Raw genomic sequence first — 24716 nt, 5'->3', positions numbered from 1 at the left:
ACAAGCTAAGAATGTTTTATATATTTTTAAATACAATAAAACTTTATTTTAAAATGGGAAAACCATTCTTAGCTGGCCAGGGCATAGTTTCCCCATCCAGCCATGTCAACTTCTACATGAAGCTTTTTCTGATTTATCCAGTCGCTGGTGCCTTGTGTCCCCACATTACCTTGTCTCTTCTTTTGTATGTATCTCTAAAGGTATATGTTGTCTCCCCTAAAAGAATGTAAAGACCTTGAGTCAGAGATTGTTTTACTTTTGACTTTGTGTCCCCAATAATTGCCTTGCATAATGCCTGGAATCTAGTAGGTGCCTTGTAAATGTTTGTTGATTAATTGACTGACTTTCAAAAATATACTAACCTTCAGCTTGGTTCCCACATTCATTCTTGCCTGTTGCCCCAGTGCTAGAAAAGAGACAACAACCTTGTCTTGGTCTAATATCCGGATGCCCACATAATTGTTTAAAGACAGAAATATTGGTTTAAATGAAACCAAGGGCAATGAAGTCATGGTACTGGACCACTTCCAAGTCCTCACTCGGTTGCCTTCTTGGTCTGAAAATTGCCCTCCCAAGAGGTTGATGTTAATCCTAAAAGAAAAAAAAGCAAGAAAAAAATATAAGCATTTGTAAAGGTCAGCCCCTCAAAGTTCTGGAGGACTTTAAGATTTCCACAGTCCTTGCTTCTGAGAGACCTTGTGGTTAAGGTGGTGCAATTAACATTCTGCCCATTTTACAGATGGGGAAGCTTCAAGGGATTAAGTAAATTTCTCATGGTTACACTGCTATTAGGCATTGGAGTTGGCACTCACACTCAGGTCTCATGATTCAAGGTTTAGTATTCTTTCTAATTAGTTATGTGATGCTGCCTCTACTTCCCCAAAGTGAAGGACAATTTATGCCAACCAATGGTGCAAGACAATTGCATCTTAGAAGCACCTCTTCTCTCCAGAAGCTTAAATACCTTTGGATTAGAATCTAATTTTTGCTCTATAATTCTGAATGAAATAGGGTTTTTTTTGTGGGGTTTTTTTGGGGTTTGTTTTGCTTTTTGGTGAGGCAATCAGGGTTAAGTGACTTGCCCAGGGTCACACAGCTAGTAAGTGTCAAGCGTCTGAGGCTGGATTTGAACTCAGGTCCTCATGACTCCAAGGCCAGAGCTCTACCCACTGCACCACCTAGCTGCCCCATGAAATAGTTTTGAACTACCAGAAATGTCCCTCAATGTGATGGATCAGTAGACAAATTCACATGGAAGCAGGGAGAACTCAAAAAACATACCAAATGTTTCCATTGGGATAGTAGCAAGTAATTTTTCCACAGGAATCAAGTATTGCCCTAATTGCCGGTTTATTTGTTGTGTCTTCTTGGATCACACAAATTAAACCATTTATCCTGTTGGTCACAACGATGGCTGCTAAATTTCCTGAAGGGTAGCTGGGATCAGATAAGGACAATCGAGTCATTGAAAGATTGACCATCTTTTTCCCCAATTGTCCCAATTCCATTCAGCTCAACAAACATTTATTACCAGCAGAACAGTCTGCTAGACTGCTGGGGGAGACCACAAGCAAGATTTGGTCCCTGCCTTCATGGAGCTTACAAGTTGGAAAGGGGTTGACATATATAGAAAGCACTAACACAGAAAATGGAACAGGCAACATGCCTAAGAAAGATGTCAACAACAGGGGCAGCTCGGTGGTGCAGTGGATAGAGCACTGGCCCTGAAGTCAGGAGGGCCTGAGTTCAAATTTGGCCTCAGACCAAACACTTTACACTTATTAGCTGCGTGACCCTGGGCAAGTCACTTAACCCCAATTGCCTTAAAAAAAATGTCAACAAAGGGCTATTTGAGGTCTGAGGAAGGAAAGATCATTTCCTACTGTGGAAGGCTATCTTGAAGAGGTGGGTCTTGAAGGGTGGATAGGATTTCAACAGACAAAGATAGGAAGACATAAGGAATAGTGGAGACAAAGGGTTAGAAACCTGAGGGTGGGCAAGTAGTCCAATCTGACCATCGCACAGGGAATGTGGAGGGCAGGTTAGCACCAGATGGTGAAGGGCTTTGGGTAACAGTCTAACGCATATGAACTTTGTTTGCAAAACAATAGAGAACAACCGAATAACTTTGTATGGAAGATTCATCTGGGAGTCAGGGTATGAAGACCCATTGGGAGGCCATTGTGAGAGTCCAGGTAGGCAGTAGTAAGGATCTGGAATAGGATGGTGACAGTGAGAATAGAAAGGATAGATGGATGAGAGAGGGTTGGTGGAGGGCTTATCCTTGATAAGGATCTGAGGATTTAGGGAATAAGACTTGGAGCTGAAGGGATCTTAGAGGTCATGTTGTTCAGCTCCCCCATTTTCCAACCTGGGGCCCTGAAAAGACTTGCTGAAGGGCAGAAGTAGTGAGTGGGAGAGTTAGAATTTGAACCTGCCTTCAAGTCAAACGCTTTTTCTGCTATTCTGTGCTATGCTTAGACATCAAAGTTAAGGCATCTGTGATTTCATTCCTGGGGGGAATTCCTCCCTTCTACCGGTGGGGAACATAGCCATCTATAATTAAGGAGAGAAGTCTTAGAAGATTACTCAAAGCTCCAAGAGGTTAAGTGAATTGCCTACGTCCACATAGGTAGTAAGTGTCAGGGGTGGGACTTAAACCCAAGTCTTCCTGACTACATGGTCAGTACTCTGTCCATTTTAGCAAGTGGCTGCTTTCCATTATCCTTGGAGTCACCAAAATGTTGCCTAGCCCATTCCTCCCCAAGTTGCCTCCAGACTACCTTTGTGTCCTCCCATCCAACCTCCACTGCTTCCTTCTATGCATTATCTTGACTTCTTAGAATGTAAGCTCCCTGAGGGCAGGCAGTATTTTACTTTCTGGAACTCTGGACCCAGAGTCAAGAAGACTGAAGTTCAAATATCACTTCACATCCTTACTAGGTCTGTGACTCTAAGCACATCACTTAACCTCAGTTTCTTCATCTGTAAAATGGGGATAATAATAATACCTACCTCCCAAGGACGTTGTGAAGATAAAATGAAATAATATTTGTAAAGTGCTTTGAAAACCTCAAAGCACTATAGAAATGCTATTTGTTTATTATTTTATAACCTTTCCAGTCTTTTTAAAAAAATTCTTTACCTTCCTCCATGTTCTTCACACACAGCACTCCACCTCCTGATTCTGTGAATTTGTACAGCTGTCCTCTCTGCTAGGAGAAGTCTCCACCTCTTAGTTCCCCTGGCTTCCTTTGAGGTTCAGCTTATAGCCTGCCTTTTATGGGAGGCCTTTCCTGATCCCCTATTGCTAGTGTCTTCATCTCTATCTATACCCACACATTATATATGTATCTGTTATTTCTATGTACACATGTATGTATAAATATACACATGTATATACACGTCTGTATAGGTGTACACATATATACCTGTGTATCTACATGTATGTATATGTATACACATACACACATACATTCATATACATATACATATGCATATATATTTACAGAGTTGTTTCCATGTTTTTTCCCTCACTAGAATGTGAGCTTCTCAAGCACAAGGAACAATACTTTTGCTTTTCTTTGCATCCCCAGAGTTTAGTACAGTGCCTGGCACACAGAAAGCACTTAATAAATGCTTGTTGATCAACTAATAGAAGCCCCCAAACTGGTGAGATTACAGGTCTTTTGTAAATGATTCTAGCTGATGATAATGAATTATCTAAGGAGTTTCTCTCAGAGTTGATGTGAACATATCACAGAATTACCTTAAAATCTGATATAGTTTTCAGAAAAGTCAAAAAGAGTTGAAACCAGGACACAGAGTAATAATTAATTATAATACATAATCATATTACATTATGTAATTAAGTATGATTAATAATAATAAGTTTAAAAATCAATTTTTCTGACCATGTCACTGGAGTTGGGCTAAGGTAAAAAAGATCCTTTCAACAACTCTAGAATATATCGTGTCGTAGGAAGAGAATTCACTGAAGGCCTCCATATTTCAGAAAGCTTTTTTTTAATCTCCTCTCTTTCTCCTATGAAGAATGGACTGGCCCATGGTCAGTGGTGATAATCAATTAGCCCTCCCCCCACAGGCATTACAAATGAATGGTGAGGTTAACAATTATATACAACAAAAAGGATACAATATTTGGGCTGTGCCATCTGGAAACATGGTCAGAAACTTTCCTCCGTGTTTGTAGTGTTTTTCCAGGAACTCCTTTTCTATTTTCTGTGCACCAAGGGTAAGGAAAGGACATTTAGCTCTCAATGGCTATGGAGATCACACTTATCAAACAAAGACTACAGATACCAAGGTTTGCCTAATCGTGTCACTAGATGCAAAGTTTCAATTCTTTGTCCCCACCGCTAAAAACAAGTCTTAGAGATAAATGAGTCTATGGACATTAAAAATTCTCCTCCAAATAATATTCATAAATAGCAATTATGAAATCTATTAGGGTCACAGATTGAATTAAAAGGGACCTTCCAGGCCATCTAGTCTAACTCATACTCAAATAAGAATCCCTTCTATGATATAGCCAACTAATGGTCTTCCGGCTTTTACCAAACATCTTCTAGGGAGGAGAAATGCAATAGTTTCCAAGATAACCCCATTCAACTTCTGGATAGTTCTAATTGTTTGGAAGATTTTCCTTAAATGAAGATGAAATCTGCCTACTTTCCACCCACTGTTCCTGAGGCCAACCTTAATGGATCTGCCTAATCAGTCTTCTGCCTGATAGCTCTTCAAGCACTTAAAAACAGCCATTAGCATGATTTTCAAGACTTAAGTTTAAGCTAAGGAAAAATTAGAAAGTGGCTAATAAGAACAAGAGATGCAAACTGGGGAAGCAGAGATTTTTTAACATTTAATTTTTAAAGAAAAATTTGAGTTTCACATTCTTTCCTTCCCACTTGCCCCACTCCCAGCCATTGAGAAGGCAAGCAATATTATGTCAATTATACATGTGAAGTTATACAAAACATTTCCATATTAGCCATGTTGCAAAAAAAAAAAAAACAACCAACAAGAAACGTAAAGAAAACACACACAAAAAATTATACTTCATTCTGCACCTAGAGTTCATCAGATCTTTCTCTGGAGGCAGATAGCATTTTCATCATGGGTCCTTTGGAAGGAAGTAGAGATAACTTTGAGAGGTAATGGCCAGGCCACCATCTTTGTTCGTGAAGAGAAGGAATGCCAGGTTTAAATCTATGTTTACTCAAGAAACTTTAGAAGGTGAAATTTCAAATCTTTCAGAGAAAGGATAAGTAGGCTCCTATGGCTGGAGTGTTTTAATAGAGAACTTAAATATCAATCTATCTCCCCATCTCCACCTACATGACCATCACCCCATTTCTGGCCATCAACTCCTCTAGCCTAGGCTGCTGTGATTAGAATTGCTCTGTTTCCAATCTCTTTCTTACGCAATCTATTCTCCACTATGATGCCAAAATCATCTTCTGGCACAAGTCTGACCTTGTAATTTCCTAGCCAGAAAGTCTACAGTGGTGCCTTACTGCTACTAAGCTGAAATACATCTGCTTAGCATCTCACAGTGTGGCTCCCACCTTCATTTCTATAATTCTATCCATTCCCTTCCCATAATCCATATTTCAGCTATGTTGACTTACTGAGCTTAAAACCTCAGGACCTTTGCATGGACTGTCCCCTATCTCTGGAATATACTTCTTTACCCTCACCTATTTTTACCTTCCATCAAAATTTGAATCTGAGTGCCCCATCTAATGTGAAGTCTTTCTGATTTCCCCCAGCTGTTTGTTCTTGCTCCCTTTTCAAATTAACCTTGTATTTATTGATATCTGTATACATTATGTCCTGTAGTGTGCTAGTAAATGTTTAACAACCAACTTTCTGGAAAAAAATGTACTCAGGACACATTTTTAAGTTTCATCTGCATTATTAACATTCCCTCCTCAATAACTTTCTAAAGTCTATCTAGACAATCAACAAAATAATTAATGAAATCTTGATTTGTAGCTTGCTGATTTCTGAGGTGTAAATGTTCACTCTGAAAATTTAATAATCGGTTTTGGAGAGGGGTATGAGCTGGCTGCAGCACACCCCTTGTCATATGCCCCCAATAAAATGTATGCTCTTCAAAGGCAGGGGCTGTTATATTTTTGTATTATTATCTCCAGAGCACAGTTCAGGGCTGGGGGGTAGAGACAGTGCTTACCTGGAGTTATCTAAATGTGTAATGGACTGCTCTAGGAGGTGGAAGTTTTCCTTTCATTTAAGATTCTCAAGGGAAGAATGAATAATTACTTCTTAAGGATAGCATATCTATTCTCTATACAGTTGCCTTCCTCCCCTCTTTCTACAAAGCACAAGTCTAAACATGACAATTCTCTGCTCAAAAAACTCTTGGCTCTCTACTTTCTATAAATAGCATTTAAGTCCGACATTTTAGGCACTCTAAACTCTGGCTCCCATCTATCTACCTTTCTGGCTTTATTTCATGCTTATTTTATCCCCTTCGTGAACTGTACGTTACAATAAAAATGGTTCACTAACCACCCAAATACAACACCCTATCTCCCACTTACATGAGTTTCCAAAAGTCCAGAATGGGGTCTTTCCTCACCCCCAGCTCTCTGAATCCTTTTCCTTCTAGGTACAACTCAGTGGCCGCCTTTTCCACAAAGCCTTCATTTCCTCACCTCCTACACCTCCAGTTTGTTTTTAATGCTGTCTCCTGCCTCGATTTTTCTTGTGGAAGAATGTAAGGTCCCTGAGGGCAGAAATTATTGTTTTGTCCTCATACTCCAGTGCCTAATATATGGTAGGCACTTAATGTTTTTGTTGTGTCACAGAGGAGATTCTCAGTTTATCAAACTGAACTGAAGTTGGCTCAAAAAGGATGGTAGGCTCAGTAAGGAAAAAGGAGTGATACCAATCACATCATAGTCAATTCCGAGAAATGAGAAAAGAGGGTAGTGTCTAAAGAGACAAACGTAGTTGAAGAGGAAAATTAATTCTACATACAATTCATTGTCAAACTAAGATGTTTTAAAAAGCATCTTACTCTATGCCCAAGCGGCAATCAAACTGTGCATACCCTTTGACCCAGCAATACCAGTTCTAGGTCTGTATCCCAAAGAGACCATAAAAAAGAGAAAGGGACCTATGTGTGCAAAAATATTTATAGCAGATCTTTTCATGCTGGCAAAATATTGGGAATTGAGAAGATGCCCATCAATTGGGGAATGGCTGAACAAGTTGTAGTACATGAGTATAATGGAATACCATTGTGCAATAAGAAATAATGAGTAGGCAGATTTCAGAAAAACCTGGAAAGACTTATATAAATCAATGCAAAGTGAAATGAGCAGAACCAGGAAAACATTATATGTAGCATTAGCAACATTGTGTGATGATCAGCTATGAATGACTTAGTTCTTCTAAGCAACACAATGATCTAAGATGACTACAAAGGACTCATGATGGAAAATGCCATCCACATCCAGAGAAAGAACTGATGGATTCTAAATGTGATCGAAGCATACTTTTTTCACTTAAATTTTTTTTTCATTTTTTTCTTTTGATCTGTTTCTTCTTTCTCAACTGTTACTAATAGGGAAATATGTTTTACATAATTGCACATATATAACCTATATCAAATTGCCTACCATTTTAGGAAGAGGGGAAGGAAGGGAGGGAGGGAGAAAAATTTGAAACTCAGAATCTTGTAAAAATGAATGCTAAAAATTGTCTTGGGATATAATTGGGCAGAACATAAAATACTATTTTAAAAAATAAGAGGCATGTTGCTAAACAGCAGCCTGTCTCCAAAATATCTGGGGTTTTCAGTTTATTAATTCAAGTTCAACATGAGCTATGAAACTATTTAAAAAAAGGCTAAGTTTTGACCATCCCATTTTGGAAGGGACACTGATTAGCTAGAGCATATCTAGAAGACAGTTTCCAAGATGTTCCAAGAAACTATACAATAAGGACAGCCAGATGGTACAGTGGATAGAGCACCGGCCCTGGATTCAGGAAGACTCGATTTCAAATCTGGCCTCAGACACTTGACACTAACTAGCTGTGTGACCCTGGGCAAGTCACTTCACCCCATTGCCTCACAAAAAAAAGGAAGGAAACTATACAATATGGCGATTGCTTGAGAGAATGGAAGATGCTCTATCTTGAAGAAGAGAAGACTATGGGCAGGGGACATGATTACAGTCTTCAAGTGTTTCAAAGGGTGCTTTGTATTAGAGAAGATTGTTCCATTTAGTCCTGGAGGACAGAATTAGGTTTACTAGGTAGAAATTATAGACAGGCAGATTTTAGCTCAACATGAGGGAAAACTTCATAAGAACTTAATGCTATTCAAATGTGGACTGAGTTGCTTGATAAGGCCTTGAGTTCTCTGTCATTGGAAGTCTTCAGAAAGAAAGTAGATGACCACTTATTGGGAGTGTTGTAGACAGGATTGATGATTTAGGTAGCAGCTGGTTGAAATGATCTGGGAAGCCCTTTTCAACTCTGTCTGCAATTCTATGATCATATCACACTGTCTCATTCCTGATAATGTTTATTTTATGTTTTTAAATAAATGCTCAACATGGGTTAGAAAAAGAAAAACCAAGTGAAAAGTAACAGAGAAAAATTACCTTTATGCAAGGTAGTATCCAAATATCACCAGAGTCAATAGAAAATGCAAATTGTTCCTCAAGTGAGTCAACTAACTGCTCTTCACTCGGTATTTTTATTGAGGGGTCCCGGGCTAGTTGGTACGTTATTGTCCTAAGCTGCTTTATATTACCTTAAAAAAGAAGCACATTTGAATTCTTAGAAAAATTCTAACATCAATATGGAACTCAATACTTTCCCAGAAACTCTCATATAATAGAGAAGTTTAATTTGTATTACTACTTTGCAACACTAATTCTTCATATATTTTAATGGGTTTTTTATTGAAGAAAACAAAAAGGAAGAAGGAATGACTTTGAGTATGAGACTGACCTTATCCACAGTCCAATACAGTGGAACCTTCAATTATGTAGATTTTTTTTTCTGGTACTCCATTTTTAGGAGAAAGAGACAAATTGAAAGAAAACAAATTCATGACCATTTCATGGTGACATATCCATTGAATCCAGTCTCTAATATTACACAGTTAGAATGTATATTCCAAAGGTTGGTCCTGAGGGTGTGTAGGGCCCTCAACTAAAAAGGAAAGATTCAACTGTATTAGGGGACTGCCCTTAGCAAATGGCCAAAAACCAATTTAGAAAAGTTTTTCAATTAGAGTTGAAATACAAAAGAGTTTCTAATTAGCCAGAATGTCTAAGTAAACAGAAGGCTCCACTGTTTCAGCATTTCAGTTGGTTGATCTTTTGTTGTCCTTGGAAAGATTTTTGCCCCTAATTGGCTCTGTGCTCTCTTTAACATAGGCACTCCCTGACCCTATCTAGACTTTCTCATCCATGTCCTCCCATAGCTCCTGACCAAAGAAGCTACCCATTATGCTGAAGGCCTTCCTTTAATATGTTTGTATCCTAAAGTTAACAACAAACAGGTTATTATTTAAAATGCTGTCATCAAAGATTTTTAATTTAATTTAATTTTTAATTATCTTGGGGTGCCCATTAGGTAGAATGAACTCACTCTCTTCTTGCTCAGTTGACATGAATGCAAAGGTTCTGGCCATCTGTCTCTCTTGTTGTCTAAAGAAATGAAAACACATGATACCAAGATGCAATTTGTACTTAGGTGATTGTGGATCCAGCAGACTTACCCACTTTTTATACCCTGGTGCAATCTGTTATAACTTTAATTGGATGGGACCAACCAGGAAGTCTTGCTACTTCCTGAACTCCAAGAGAGTAGGGCTTGTCTTATCTATCTTTGTGTTCCCAGGGATACAGAGGTGTGTGTGTGTGTGTGTGTGTGTGTGTCTGTGCATAGAATCATCAATTTAAATCTGGAAGGGACCTAGGGGGCCATTTCTGAGTCCAGCCCCTTCATTTTACAAAGAAGGAAACTCAAGCCCAAGAGAAGAGTGAGTTTCTTCAAGGAAGCTGTATGACTTCCCTAAGGTCAGGTAATACCCAGAATAGCCTGGATTCAAACCCATGTCCTCTGACTTCCCCTCTAGGAAACTGACCCTACAGCCACTAGATGGCCCATCTCTTTCTGGATGAGAAGCTCAGCTGCTAAATGCCATTGGGATCTGAAGAACACAGGGCATCTAGGTGTTGGGAGCTACCACTGGGGCTGATTCACGTTACCTCCGAAGGGACGATTCCTTTGCTTTGACCCTCTCCTGCTCACTGCCAAAGGCTGCATGAGGCTGGATGGAGATTAAATCAGATTCTGGATACATAATTTTGATTAGTTCCCTTTCATGTAGAACATATTCAAACAGCCTCCTGAACTCAAGACAACAGAAGAGCTGGAAAACAAAGTTGTGTTTGTTAATTATCTATGAACTGGACTGAAGGTTGATTGAAAAATTAATGACCATCCATAAAATTACAGTTAAACCTTATAGGCACAGAAAGTTTTGTATGAAGGGTTGCTGATAGAGGGGTGGGGCTCAACTGAGTAAAGCAATCACATTATCCCATCCCACTTAAAGTAAGTTATAAACTGCTCTTCCTGATAAATGTATCAGGTTCTTTCAGCTGGTCACTAGTGAGCATGGATGGCTTGGACACCTCCTTAGACGTCAAAGGGATCCTCTACTAATTGACTGAAGAAGTTAGTCCTGCCTCTGGGGATTTGCATAAAACCAGAGAGCTAATAGGAATCAGAGAGTCAAGCAGCTTGGTACGGAGTTGTTCCAGGCCAAATGATTTCTTTGGGGAGACCAGGAAATGAGCACACCTCGGTCTCTTCCTTAGCCCATTAGCCTGGGGAAGACCTTTTTAGCTCTGAAGGGTCTTAAGGATTTTCGACTTGCCATCAGCATCCTTGCAATATCTCAGGAACAGCGGATGGCAGATCTTTATTGAGAGCCAAAGACACACCAGAAGCTAAAGAAATGTCTTCTTCCAGAAGCTGTGAGTTATCTCTTTGCTACATGTGATCTCTAAACTTCAGCCTGCTTTCCCCTGGATTTTACGTACTTACGGGAGAACGGGTCACAGAGAGAAGCTTTTTGGCAACTATTCCGTTAAGTCTGGCTAACTAAAGGATATGAACCAATAATCATAGGGCACTGGAGGGAGCTTGTGGGCTAACTATGGCATTAGAAAAACAACCCTGAACCTCTCAGGGCTGCCCTTAGAATCCTAAAGAGAAGTATAACATCAACTTTCTGGGGACATGATTTATTGGTGTGAATGGGGATTAGAATAATTTCCTTAGGCCATGTGTTACACTATAACGTTTTGTACATGTTTCCCTAGCAAACCTCTGTTTGGAAGGCTTTTCACACATCTTACATTCTCATAGCTTTCAGCATCAAAGTTGATATTATCCAGGGAAGGAAATGGTCTCAGTTCACATCCACAAAACTCACAACATGCAGAATACTCCATGTCCCACTGTTGGAAGAAATAAAAATAACCAGTGGTTGATAAGTGCAGTAACATACAAGAGGGGTCATAGGATCATTTACCTCAAACTGGAAGAGATATTTGAAGTCATTTATTCCAAGTCTCTCATTGGTCAAATAAGAAAACCGAGGTCTAGAGAGGACAGGGGGATTGCCCAACATCTTCACACAGCAGTCAGTGAAAAAGTCAAGTTTGAACCTGGGTCTGAGTCTGACTCAGCCCAGTACTCTGACCTGGGAAGGGGTCTTAGAGATTATCTAGCTCTATCTTCTTATTTTGCATTTGAGGGAACTGAGACCCAGGGAGTTTCAACAAATTCACCAGACATTTGCTACTTGCCTACTCCGTGCTGGGCACTTTGCTAGGCACTGTGGATAGAAAAGCCAATGGAGCAACAGCCCTGCTCTCTAGGTGCTCGTGTTCTACTGGACACTTGCCCCAGGTCACAGGTTTGGCAGCAAACAGAATTGTACTTTGGCTCTCTGCCTCCAAATTTAGCATTCTTTCCTTGCATAACCTGCTTTCTGGGAAAAGTGCCCAAAGCTGAAGTTCTGTTTCCTCTCTGTGACTATAAAGTCCTCTGGTCGACTTGCTCCTCTTTCACCAGAACCACTAATAGATGCATACATACAAATATATGTATACACACATATACATGTATATGTGTGTGTATATGTACATATATTTACTAATTACTGTGGGTTTTTCCAACACTTTTATAAATAAATATACTCTTAAATTTAATGTTATATATCATACAATATAAAGTAATGTATTATATTGTTGAAAGAAAAATCTTCATTAGGGCTTTACCTAATAAATAAGACAAGCTAAGGAAAATGAGGTAAAAAGGCGTTTATTATCAGAGACGAGGCATGTGATTTGTATGGGCCAAGCTAACATTGTTGTTGTTGTTGTTGTTGTTGTTCAATTGTGTCTGACTCTTTGTGACCCAATTTGGGGTTTTCTTGGCAAAGATACTGGAGTCGTTTGCCATGTCCTTTTCCAGCTCATTTTTACAAATGAGGAAATTGAGGCAAACAGGGCTAAGTGACTTGCCCAGGGTCATAGCTAGTAAGTGTCTGAGAGATAGGATTTGAACTCAGTTCCTCCTAATTCCAGGCCTGGTGTTCTATCTACTGAGATACTTAATTGCCCTTGCTTAACCTTTTAAAGACAAATTTTCCTAACAAGAGAAGCCAATTCTGATAGGTTTACAATTCAAAAGGGGATATATAAGTGTTGAGTTTATAGTCCTGGTAGGATGCTGATTTCTTTTTTTTTTTAATTTATTTTTATCAACAATGACTTCCATAAGCTTTTGAGTTTTAGATTTTTCTTCCCCTCCATCCTCACCTCCCTCCCCAAGATGGCATACAATCTGATAAAGACCATAAATATACATTCCTATTAAACATATTTTCACATTAGTCATGTTGTAAGGAAGAATTAGAACCAGTAGGAGGAACTATCAGAAAGAGGAAACAAAACAGAAGAAAAAAAAGAGCAAATAGTATGTTTCAATCTGAATTCAAGCTCCATAGTTCTTTCTTTGGATGTGGATAGCATTTTCCATCAATGAGACCTTTGGAGATGTCTTAGGTCCTTGAATTGCTGAGAAGGGCTAAGTCTGTCAAAGTTAGTCATCACACAACGTGACTGTTACTGTGTACAACGTTCTCCTGGTTCTGCTCACTTCACTCAGCATCAGTCCATACAAGTCTTTCCAGGTTTTTCTGAATTCTTCCTGCTCATCATTTCTTATAGCACAATAGTATTCCATTACATTCACAACTTGTTCAGCCATTCCATTATCTGATGGGCATCCCCTCAAGTTATGATTCTTTTCCACCACAAAAAGAGCTGCTATATTTTTGTACATGTGGGTCCTTTCCCCATTTTTATAATCTCTTTAGGATACAACCCTAGAAGTGCTATTGCTGGGTCAAAAGGTATGCACATTTTTATAACCTTTTGGGTATAGTTCCAAATTGTTCTCCAAAATAGTTGGATCATTTCACAACTCCACCAACAATGCAATAGTGTTCCAATTTTCCCATATCTTCTCCAACATTTATCATTTTCCTGTTTTGTCATGTTGGCCAATCTGATAGGTGTGATGTGGTACCTCAGAGTTTTTTGATTTACATTTCTCTAATCAATAGTGATTTAGAGCATTTTTTCATATGACTATAGATGGCTTTAATTTCTTCATCTGAGAACTGCCTGTTCATATCCTTTGACCATTTATCAATTGGGGAATGACTTGTATTCTTATAAATTTGATTTAATTCTCTACATATTTTAGAAACGAAGCCCTTATCAGAGACATTGGTTGTAAAAATTCTTTCCCAGCATTCTGCTTCCCTCCTAATGTTGGTTGCATTAGCTTTGTTTGTGCAAAAACTTTTCAATTTAATGTAATCAAAATGATCCATTTTGCATTTCATAATGTCCTCTGTCTCCTGTTTGGTCATAAATTCTTCTGTTCTCCATAAATCTGACCAGGTAAATTATTGCTTGCTCTCCCAGTTTGCTTATAGTATCAGCCTTTATATCTAAATAATGAACGTATTTTGACTTTATTTTGGCATATGGCATGAGATTTGGGTCTATGCCTAGTTTCTGCCATACTCTTTTTCAGTTTTCCCAGCAGTTTTTGTCAAATAGTGAGTTCTTATCCCAGAAGCTGGAGTCTTTGGGTTTATCAAACAGTAAATTACTATGGTCATTGACTACTGTGTCTTGTGTACCTAATCTATCCCACTGATCCACCTCCCTATTTTTTAGCCAGTACCAAGTAGTTTTGATGATTGCTGCTTTACAATACAATGTAAGATCTGGAATGGCTAGGCTACCTTTCCCCGCATTTCTTTTCATTAGTTCCCTTGATATTCTGGGCCTTTTGTTATTCCAAATGAATCTTGTTATTATTTTTTCTAGCTCTACAACATAATTTTTTGATAGTTTGATTGGTATGGCACTGAATAAATACATTAGCTCAGGTAGAATTGTCATTTTTATTATGTTAGCTCAGCCTACCCATGAGCAGCTGATGTTTTTCCAATTATTTAGATCTGACTTTATTCGTGTGAAAAGGGGCTGATTTCTAAAGGGGATCAAAGCACACATGGGCTGCTCTTCCCTACACTTGGTTTGGCACCTTCAGAAGTTCCCCTCATGACAGAGTTGTCATGCAAACCTGTGCAGCCTCCTCCCTGATGAAGGAACGTCATGTGTACCTGTGCAGCCTTCCTTAACAGAAGGCTGTCACATATACTTAATAGAAATCATGCAAGTTCACTTGAGTTAGCTTGTTGTGGCTGAATTCTAGAAAATCATTTAATAATATGATGTTGGTTGCTTGGTTGTTGTCCTTGGTACTCAGAGAAGACCAAAATGCTATCACTATGTCAAGGTCAATGTACAGTATGTCTGACTGTGGCTGATCAGACCAGTATGAGCTCAGAAGGCTCTGCCACCAGGTGGGCACAAATAGTCGGTATGAACATTTGGAATGGAGATGTCTCTAAATTCGTGCATCTCATATTTCTTTTGAGATATTTCTTATTTCTTCATCTCTTCATATTTCGTTTCTACCTCACTTATAGAGCAGAGCACCTTCTCTGATGTGGAGATGCATGTGCCCATGCTGGGCAGTCTTTTGCCAGTGCTGCCCATGTCTCACAATTGATTCCAACTTTCTTCAGGGAGACCTTGAGAATGTCCCTCTATTGCTTCTTCTGACTTTTGAGCACTTGCCTTGTGTGGGTTCTCCATAAAATCGTCTTTTAGGCAAACATATATTTGGCACTTGAACAATGTGGCCAGCCCATCAGTAGAGTTTGAATGCTTAGTAGTTCAGTTTGAGAAATGATCTTGGAGTATGGTCAGAACATGCGGAGATGGGTCTACTCTAGACAAAGTGTGATTACAAAGTCCCAAGTCAGATTTTTAAACAAACATGGAGAAATTCTGGACCTGAACCAGGACCTCTGGACCTTAGGAGCCATTCTTGTCAAATTCGTCACGTCTATAAAATGAAGATAATAATGGCACCTGCTTCACAGGGCTGTTGTAATGGTCAAATGAGGCAACTTTTGTAAGGTCTTTGCAAACCTTGGAGGTAGACTAAATGCTTTTGGTTCTAACTCTTGGGAGATTTCAGTGAAGTTACAAATAAAAATTTGTGAAGATGTAATGCCTATTTTTCCTACTGAGATATCATAGGTATGTGTTTATTTACCAAGCTTTAATGAGAGAAGAGATCTTTGAGAGTATTCTCTGAGAGTGGCATCCAATAATGATTGTGCAAACAATCAAATCCGGGCATGAGTAGTGGCAGTTGGACATTTTACAATGTCAACATCTAAGTTGGCTTTAGGATCATAGAATCAGGCTTTGACTGTCCCTCACCCTTTTCTCTTGGATACTTTCTCCTCTCTAGGTTTTCCTGATACTATCATCTCCTGGTTCTCCTTCTACCTGGCTGACCAATCTTTCTCAGTCTCCTTTGTTGATTCATCCAGATCATGCCTACTAACCTTGGGGTGGTCCCCAAGGCTCTGTCCATGGTCCTCTTCTCTTCTCCCTCTTATACTATTTCAGTTGATGATCTCATCAGCTCCCAAGGATTCAACTTTGTGCTGACAATTCTCAGATCTACTTTTGCAACCCTAACCCTGCTCCTAACCTCCATTTTCATATCTCATGTTGACATCACATTTTCACATAAGTAGTTACCTATGAGGCATCTAAAACTGTATGTCCTGTAGAAACCTTAAACCCAACATGTCTAAAACTAAACTCATTATCTTTCCCTCCTAAACTGTTCTCTTCTAACCTTCCTTATTGCTATTGAAGGTACCACCATCCTTCCATTCACACAGGCTTGCAACCAAGGTATCCTTCTAGACTCCCCATTCTCTCTCAGCTCTCTCAACCATATCCAACCCATTGCCAAGTCCTGTCAATTCTATCTTCATGATATCCCTGGTATATATCCTCTGCTCTCTGATACTGACACCACCCTGGTAGAGGTCCTCATCCTCTCTCACCTGGACTACTGCAATAGCCTTCTGGTTGGTCTTTCTACCTCAGGTCTTCTCTATTCCAGTCCATGCTCCACTCAACTGTCAAAGTGTTCTTCCTAAGGTGCTGTGCTGACCACATCTCCCTCCTACTCAATAAACTCACCTGGCTCTTTATTATCTCTGGGATCAAATATCCTCTTTTAAAGTCCTTTACAACTGACCCCTTTCTTCCTTTCCAGTTGTGAGAGGTAAGAAGTGATTATATTTCCATGTAAGGAAATTGAGAGAAAAAGTAGCTCTATGTCAGAGGTTCTAGAACCAGCTAAAAGTGGATGAAACTGGTTGTTTGGTTAAAGAGGCTGGAAGTAGGACACAGGTTAAGCTTTACTTAGAGTGCACATGCATAATAGGCTCATTAATACTAACTTCTCTGCGCAGAGGGGAGCAATAGCACAGAACTAGGCACATTTCACATGTTATGGGGAGGAGGAACGTGTTATGAAGTGGGAGTTTCAGGAAGATTGTATCCCAGAAGAGCAGGGACCAATCCTGGCCCTGAAAGGAGGGACAAGAAGGAACTAAATGCATAAAAGGCTTGCTCTTGTTCTGTCAGTGTGTGTGTATTTTTGGGGGGGCCTACCCCCCACACACACCTGCTTCTTGCAAGAACCGTAAATAAACATCTCCCTCTCTCATTTCAGTTTAAGTTTTGTTTCTTGAGGAAGGACAGAACTCCATGAGGAGCTCTAGGGGAGCAGTGAGTTGTGGCTGCATGCTTGGGCTAAACCCCTAACCCTACCAAGGAGTGACTGAACCCCGTTTCTCACGCAATCTTCTTACATTTTACTATTTTCCACTTACTCTAGAACCCAGCAACACTGTCCTCCTTGCTATTCTTCCACACTGTGCTCCATCTCCTGCTATGAGCCTTATCACTACCTATCCCCTGTGCCTATGATAATCCCTCTCCTTGTCTCCACCTCTTGGCTTCCCAAGTCTCAGTTACAATCCACTTCCTGAAAGGACCCTCCTCCATTTTTCCTCAATGCTAGTGCCTTCCTTCTGAAATTACCTCTGATTTTCCCTACAAACAGAAGTGTTCTGGTAAATGTTTAACAACTAAAGCCCTGGAAAAAAATGTACACGTGACACAGTTACAAGTATAATAAGTTATATAATAAGCTGATAATGCAGAGTAACATTATTAATATTTTCTCCATTGCTTTCTTAATAGATGAAAGTATGCCCTAGAGAATAAATTAGCACCCTTAAAAATTCCATCCCATTTCCATCCAATTTAATACAATGAATAGTAAGTGCTTAAAGGATGCCTTAGGGCCTTGTGTCTAAAGGCTTGTCTAATTAGGCCCTAGATAAGCAGAGACAGATGCATCCCAACTTTCCAACTCTCTTAGCTTTCTTTCTCTGAAAATTATCCAGTCCTTTTCAATTTCTTTGCTTTGTTAAATTTTCTTTTTGACATATTTGATATCTTGAAAATATTTAAGTGTCTCCCATAAGATATATTTGAATATGAATGTTTTATCCCCTTTCTCCTTCCTTCCTTCCTTCCTTGCTTCCTTCCTTCCATCCTTCCTTCCTTCCTTGCTTCCTTCCTTCCATCCTTCCTTCAATCCTTCCTCCTTCCCTCCCTCCCACCTCATAATATCCAAAGTGTTGACCTCTTATTTTCCAGAATGTTTTCTTTGCCTTTGGCTTTCTAAAGGGTTTATCCATTTTGTTATACAGATTCTATCAGAGGGGTAGCTAGGTAGCACAGTGGATAGAGCACTGGCCCTGAAGTCAGGAGGACCTGAGTTCAAATCCAGCCTCAGACCATCCACTTGAAACTTACTAGCTGTATGACCCTGGGCAAGTCACTTAACCCCAATTGCCTAAAAATGAAAAAAAAAATAGAGAGATTCCATCAGGGATGATGATGATGATGATAATAATAGCTAGTATTTATATATGCAAAGGACATTACAAAAATTATTATCTCATTTGATCCTAATAATAACACTGTGAGGTAGGTGCTACTCTTTTATAGAGGAGGAAACAGTGTGAGAGAGGTTAAGTGATTTGTGCCCAGGATTAAGTACTTAGGTGAAATATCAGAGGCAGGATTTGAACTCAGGTCTTCTTGACTCTAAGGCTCTACCCACTATACCATGTTGCTGCTAAAAGCATGGCCTCCTTGGCATGAAGGAGGTTTTGAAGTTCCAGTGTAAGGTGCCAATGATTTGTCCCTCAAGCACATTTCAAATTAGAATTTTTTTTTCTCCCTACTTTGACTTGATTTCTAGTGAACTCCTATTCTCTTATTTAATAAGCTTGTTTCATAGTAGCTTCTTGGGTTAGTCATGGAGTGTGGTTTTTCTTTTTGGTTGGTTGTAAATCAACAGCGAGTACAATTTTGAACTTCAGAGTCATCCATTTACTTCTTCACTCTCTACCCATATTCTCTACCTCCCCCCAAATGGATCACAGAATTTTAGAATGAGAAGGAACTATAGATATCACTGTGATGTAGCAGATTGAATAATCCATTTAGAAGGCAGCATGGTACAGTGGAAAGTGCCCCCGCTATAGAGTAAAAGAACTTGGGTTCAAATCTAGCCTTTTATCATTACTATCTGTGTGATCTTGGTCAAGATGCCTCTCCCTTTTCTGGGCTTCATTCTCCTTACCTTTAAAATGGAGCAATGGACTAGATAACCTCTGAGGGTCCTTCCAGTTATAGATCTATGTTCTCAGGAGACCTGGCTCTAAAGCTCAATCAGAATCCTAACTAGTACAGGGGCACTAGGGCTGCCATAAGGCAGGGGAGAAGGTGGCAATACTTCCTCTCTTCAATGACTACCATTTCTGTGTCTCACCTCATGGCTCTCTGCTGGCTTATGCCACCATGAAATGCAACCACCAAGGCTGCCACCCCTACGGTCCTGGCACCTCTCTTCCCCCTAACACCTGTTATTGATGAGAACAAACCACCAAGTCCAAAATAGCTTTAGAAAGAAATGCATTAAGTCAAGAGAGAGAGAGAGAGAGAGAGAGAGAGAGAGAGAGAGAGAGAGAAAGAGACAGAGAGAGAGAGAGAGAGAGAGAGAGAGACAGAGACAGAGAGAGAGAGAGAGAGAGAGAGAGAGAGAGAGAGAGAGAGAGAGAGAGAGAGAGAGAGAGAGATGGCTTCCTCTTATCCCTGGAAGATTTGCATTATATAGGAGTTTAACAAGTACACTTTCAGGAAACCAGTAGAACAAACTAAGTAGATGGAGATAGATACTGTAAACATTTAATAAAAATTGAGCAAAAGCCAAAACACGAGGAGAGCCCAAAACACAGGCTTGGGTGGACCCATAAGACTTGAGTGTAGTAACCCAAAATAGAAATATTCTGGGAGGGTCCAGGACCTGAGGGAATCCAAAATTCCTTGTAACCATTTCTGGCATTCCTAAAGAGTAAATGAAATCAAAATCAAGATCAAGACAACATTCTTGGTGCAAACAATCTTTAGTCACACAAAGTTGGATTTAACAGCCTAATAATAAGGTTTCCAGATAATAAAGGATTTCCCCACATACCCAAGAGAAAAAAAGGATGGATTCTCTGGGAGTCAGTCAACAAAAATTTCTTAAGCCCTTATGCAGTAGGTACTGTGCCACCCTTCTTCCTAGCATGCTCGTGATGGGATTATCCTCTGCATAATTGTTGCTGTGGGACCTGAGCTTGTCCCAGGCACAAGAATTCTTGTCCAGGATTCTGGTCCCAATTCTGTGAATTGCTAGCCATGTGAACATGAAAAAATCACTTCTCCCCTTTCAACCTTAGTTTCCTCTTCTGTAAAGTGAGGATGAAAGCACCTACCTTGAAAGGTTACCATAATGATCCAATCAGCTGCAGTTATACTAAAGTACTTTGCTAGTTTAAAGCACTACATAAATGCTGGCTATTATTTCTGGATTTATTTTTCCATCAGAGGGGATGCCTTTTCATTACTCATTTCTGGGGCCACTGCACATATTTGCTAATCCATGGCTTGGCTTCAGTGTGCTCTCTGAGGCCATGGGATGAAATGACATTTGTATTAGTTCATGTGATACCCCAACTTAAGCCATGGAATTCAGCTGCTTATCAAGGTCCTCCTACCAGCTGAGCTAAGTGACCCCATGAAAAAAGCCTACAAATCCATGAAATATCTCCATCAAAGAATTTTTTTAAATGAGCAAAACCTGTAGGTTTCATTCTCCTTTTTTTCTTCCAGATCTAACCATGAAGCTTCCTTATGGAAAGCCACCAGTGCTGTTCTCAAGGTGTAACTTCTCAGCATCAGAGGTCTGGAACTGGCAGGAACTTTGGAAAGGATCTATTCCTCATTGTACAAAGGAAGAAATGGAGGCTCTCAGAACTTGAATGGTTTTCCCACAGTCCTCAAGTTAAGCAAATGGCAAATTTGGGACTAAAAATTGGGTCTCGTGCCACATCGTGGAGCATTCTGTTCTCTTCATCATGATCCCCTTCACCACCCCATTGTACTTGCTAGTTCATTCAGCTCACTAAGGGGCTTGATATTACCTTTGGAGGTTTTAGATGAGAAGGCTCCTTCTTGAAGAAAGGCACCTTCTCAGTCACTTCCAGCCTTGGAGAGGACCCAAGGGCACTGAGAAGTTAAATGATTTGCCCTGGGTCACACAGCCAGGATGTATCAAAGTTTGGAAGAGCCAGCTCAGAGCTAGTCACACTGCCAAGGTTCCTGTCTTGTTACCTTGATATATGTTTCAATATTAAGAAGACATGAACATTACCTCAAGAATTATATCTTGTGGAGCTGGCTCTGGTTTATAGGCTAGAATGGCTGGTGGCCCAACCTTTGGGATCGTTTCCAGAAATGGTTCAAAAAACATTTTGAAGTCTTCTTTAAACTTTAAAAGAAAAAAAAAAGAATGTAAAATACTTTTGGTCTGGGCACAGACGGTGTCCTGAGTTGTATAATTGTGAATTTTTACCTCCATGTCACACAAAATGTCTAAATGCTGCATCCTTTCATGTAGTGCCCATTGTGCTAAGGGGAGGACAATGAGCATTAGTTAATAAGGAAAACATATACCTGTGAAATGTCTATTGTGCTAAGTCATGGGGTCATGCATATAAAACAGGAAGAAACCTCAGGGATCATCTAGTCTGACTGCATCTTACAGATTAGGAAACTGAAGAATGGAGAAGTTAAGTGGCTTGCTCAAAGTCACTGAGGCTGAAGGTAACAGAGATGGAATTAGAAATCCAAGGTTGGCATTTCTTCCATAACATGGCACTGCCTGTCATATTTTCCTTCCCTTTTTAATTTTTTTGGCCGTATCCGAAAGGCCCACATTATGGCCATGCTCTTTATAGTGAACAGGTGGAATTGATGAACAGCTACTTGAGGGTAGAAGAAGAGCCCTTTATAAGGGTGTACCATTCTTTAGAATTTAGACTACAGCCTCAAAAGCTATGAGAGGCGTCATGTAGTGGAGAAAGAGCTTATCTTGTAGCCTTGAAGACTTACATTCAAGGCTTGCCTTTGACATGACCTGACTGTGGGACCCTGGGCAAGTCACAACCTTCTAGAACAGTGTTCCAGGCAACTTGCTAAGATCATAATTTGCAGAGGATGTCCCAACCTATACAGGTAGAGTAGTTTCCTCATCTGGGAGTTCCTTGTACCAAGGAAATCCCAGGTCCAGCCCCATCCTTTTTAAAGCTAAGACTCACATAAGATGTAGGGATAAAGAGAAATGAACTGAATCTTTTCCCAAATGCCATTTTTATTGGACCATCCAAGGGGCAGATAAAGTTTTTTTAATGTCCATTTACCTCGGGTTAACGGGCAATAGGAAGCAGGAGACACATCCCCAGGTTTAAAGGAGCCAAAAGCACCTGGAAGGAAAATGCACAGTTAGTATGTTACTGGGAAAATACAAACCAATCCAACCATAAAATATGGTCATTTCAATGGTGCACTTGCCACTCAATCTCTCACTCTCTTGATGTCCTGTTATACTTGCCTTGCTGACACATGACCCCAGATAAGCCCCACTGTCCATTTTCTCTGATCCTGCTTTCAGACTGCTAAGAGATGTTATGGAACGTCATCTAACTGGACTGCCTGCTTCAGTGACAAGTCTATATGACCTGATCACTGCTGCTCAACAAATCTGTTATTTAGCCAGATTCATCTCCTTGAAGCACAAGCTTAGACTATGTCACTCCTCTACTCCAAATTCTTTCATTTCCCCCACCAAGAAATAAAACCCAAGCTCCTTAGCCTGATATTCCTGAAAGGCCCTCCACCATCTGACCCCAGGCTACCATTCTAAGCTTATCTATCTCTTTTTCATTCCTTAAACCCAAGACCAAAAAGAAAAAAAAAAGGAATTACTCACGGACTACTGCTATTTTTTGTAGTGCACTCTTTAAATTTTTAATCCTTGTCTTTTTCTTGTACTCTGGTATTATTTCCAGAATCTTCTCCTTTTGGGATATATTGTCTTTTGCTGCAACTGTGGCATACAATGAACTAATAAATAATTGACTGGGAACTGAAATTCTGGGTGGTTACCATGGGCATTACAAAAGTGAACCATTATAAGTGAATAGAACAATATTGTTGCACCATAAGAAATAATGAATATGAGAGATTTGGAGATCCAGAGGGAAAAGATGTAAATGAACTGATGCAGTGAAGAAGGCACAACCAGGGGAATCATATACATAAAGATATGAAAGCATATTTAAAACCTCCTTCTTAGTACAATGGAAAATATTAAGAAATAATATTTTCCCCAGCCTCAAGCCCTTTCTGGACTTTTCCTTGTGGGAAATGTATATGAGGGGAATGGGCAAGGAAGGAATTGGCTGGTTGTAGTGGATGCTTAGTGACTATTGTTAGGAATTATTGTTCTAGCAACCAAAATTATATTTTAACATAATGTGACTTTTTTCTTCAAAATTCTTATAAATGCTGCCTCATTTGGGGCAGAGAAATGTCCTAGGGCATAGGGGAATTTCTCTCTCTAAGCTAGAAAGTGTTTGATTTAGATTAATGTTAAATTAATACTGTATTAATAATACTATAAAAATACTAATAAATAAAATTGTCTCTAGCAGACTTGTACCTAACACAGAGTAGAATGTTAATATCTGTTTCCTGGACAATGAATATGAGCGTGTAAATAAAAGGAATATAAAATCAAGCTAAATTCTGAGTAATTATAATGAGCATGATATGTTGAGTTTAAGACATCTACAGGACATCCAATATAAGATGTCTAATGGACAGTTGGAGATTCAAGAGAGGAGGTCAGGAGAGAGGTTAGGGCTTGATAAGTAGGGCTAAGAATCGTCAGCATAGAAATGATGATTGAATGATGGGAGCTGAGTTTAGGGCAGCAAGAGAAGAGAAGAGGCCCAGGACAGGGTTCTGGGGGACACCCAGGATTAGAGGGCATGACCTGGATGAAAATCCAGCAAAGGAAACTAGGAAGAATTGGTTAGATTAGTAGGGGAACAATCACAAGAAAGTGGTGTCAGGAAAGTACACAAAGAAGAGAACGTCAAAGAAGAGGGTGATTGGTAGCGTCAGGGCTGCAGAGAGGCCAAGAAGAATGAGATTGAGAAAAAGCCATTAGAGTTGGCAATTAAGAGATGGTTAGTAAATTTGGAGAGAGTAATTCCAGTTAAATGATGAGGTCAGTGATCAGATGAGAGAGAGTTAAGAAGAGAGTGAGAAGAAAAGAAGTGCAGGCATCTATTGTAGATGGCCTTCTCAGAAGTTTGGCTCCAAAAGGGATGAGAACTATGGAGTGATAGCTAGTGGGGATGGATGGATCAAATGAGATTTTTTGGGAGGATAAAGTAGATATGGGCATTTGAAGTCATTTGAAAAGTAACCAGGAGAGAGGGAGAGATTGAAGATAAATGAGTTATAGAAGCCAGTCCATTGGAGAAGACAGATAGAATGGGATCACTTTGTCATGTAGAGGGGTTTGCTTTGACAATGAGAAAGGGCCAGTTCTTCACATGGGATAGAAGTGAAGGAGGAGATAGTGGCAGAGGACATCTGGATGATGTGAGATGGGGAGGAGGAGAGAGA

The 24716-nt window shown here is 39.8% G+C and overlaps 1 protein-coding gene across 1 annotated transcript in view; it reads right to left on the bottom strand.

The window, feature by feature from the left end:
• ERICH6 (glutamate rich 6) overlaps positions 1 to 24716 on the bottom strand; it is a 42604-nt gene that overhangs the window by 4774 nt on the left and 13114 nt on the right. The window contains exons 4-14 of the mRNA XM_020980881.2: positions 23008 to 23124; positions 22439 to 22501; positions 21592 to 21647; positions 21391 to 21507; positions 11439 to 11540; positions 10281 to 10444; positions 9658 to 9716; positions 8661 to 8812; positions 4157 to 4242; positions 1282 to 1437; positions 363 to 591 (exon numbers count right to left, since the gene is read on the bottom strand). Coding sequence (XP_020836540.1) covers positions 363 to 591; positions 1282 to 1437; positions 4157 to 4242; positions 8661 to 8812; positions 9658 to 9716; positions 10281 to 10444; positions 11439 to 11540; positions 21391 to 21507; positions 21592 to 21647; positions 22439 to 22501; positions 23008 to 23124 — 1301 coding nt within the window. The remainder of the gene's footprint in view (positions 1 to 362; positions 592 to 1281; positions 1438 to 4156; positions 4243 to 8660; positions 8813 to 9657; positions 9717 to 10280; positions 10445 to 11438; positions 11541 to 21390; positions 21508 to 21591; positions 21648 to 22438; positions 22502 to 23007; positions 23125 to 24716) is intronic.

This window comes from Phascolarctos cinereus, unplaced genomic scaffold (assembly GCF_003287225.1).
Source record: "Phascolarctos cinereus isolate Bilbo 61053 unplaced genomic scaffold, phaCin_HiC Scaffold_7;HRSCAF=346, whole genome shotgun sequence".
Lineage (NCBI taxonomy): Eukaryota > Metazoa > Chordata > Mammalia > Diprotodontia > Phascolarctidae > Phascolarctos > Phascolarctos cinereus.
The sequence above is the reverse complement of the archived record's forward strand: the minus strand, read 5'-3'. Positions and strand labels throughout refer to the sequence as shown.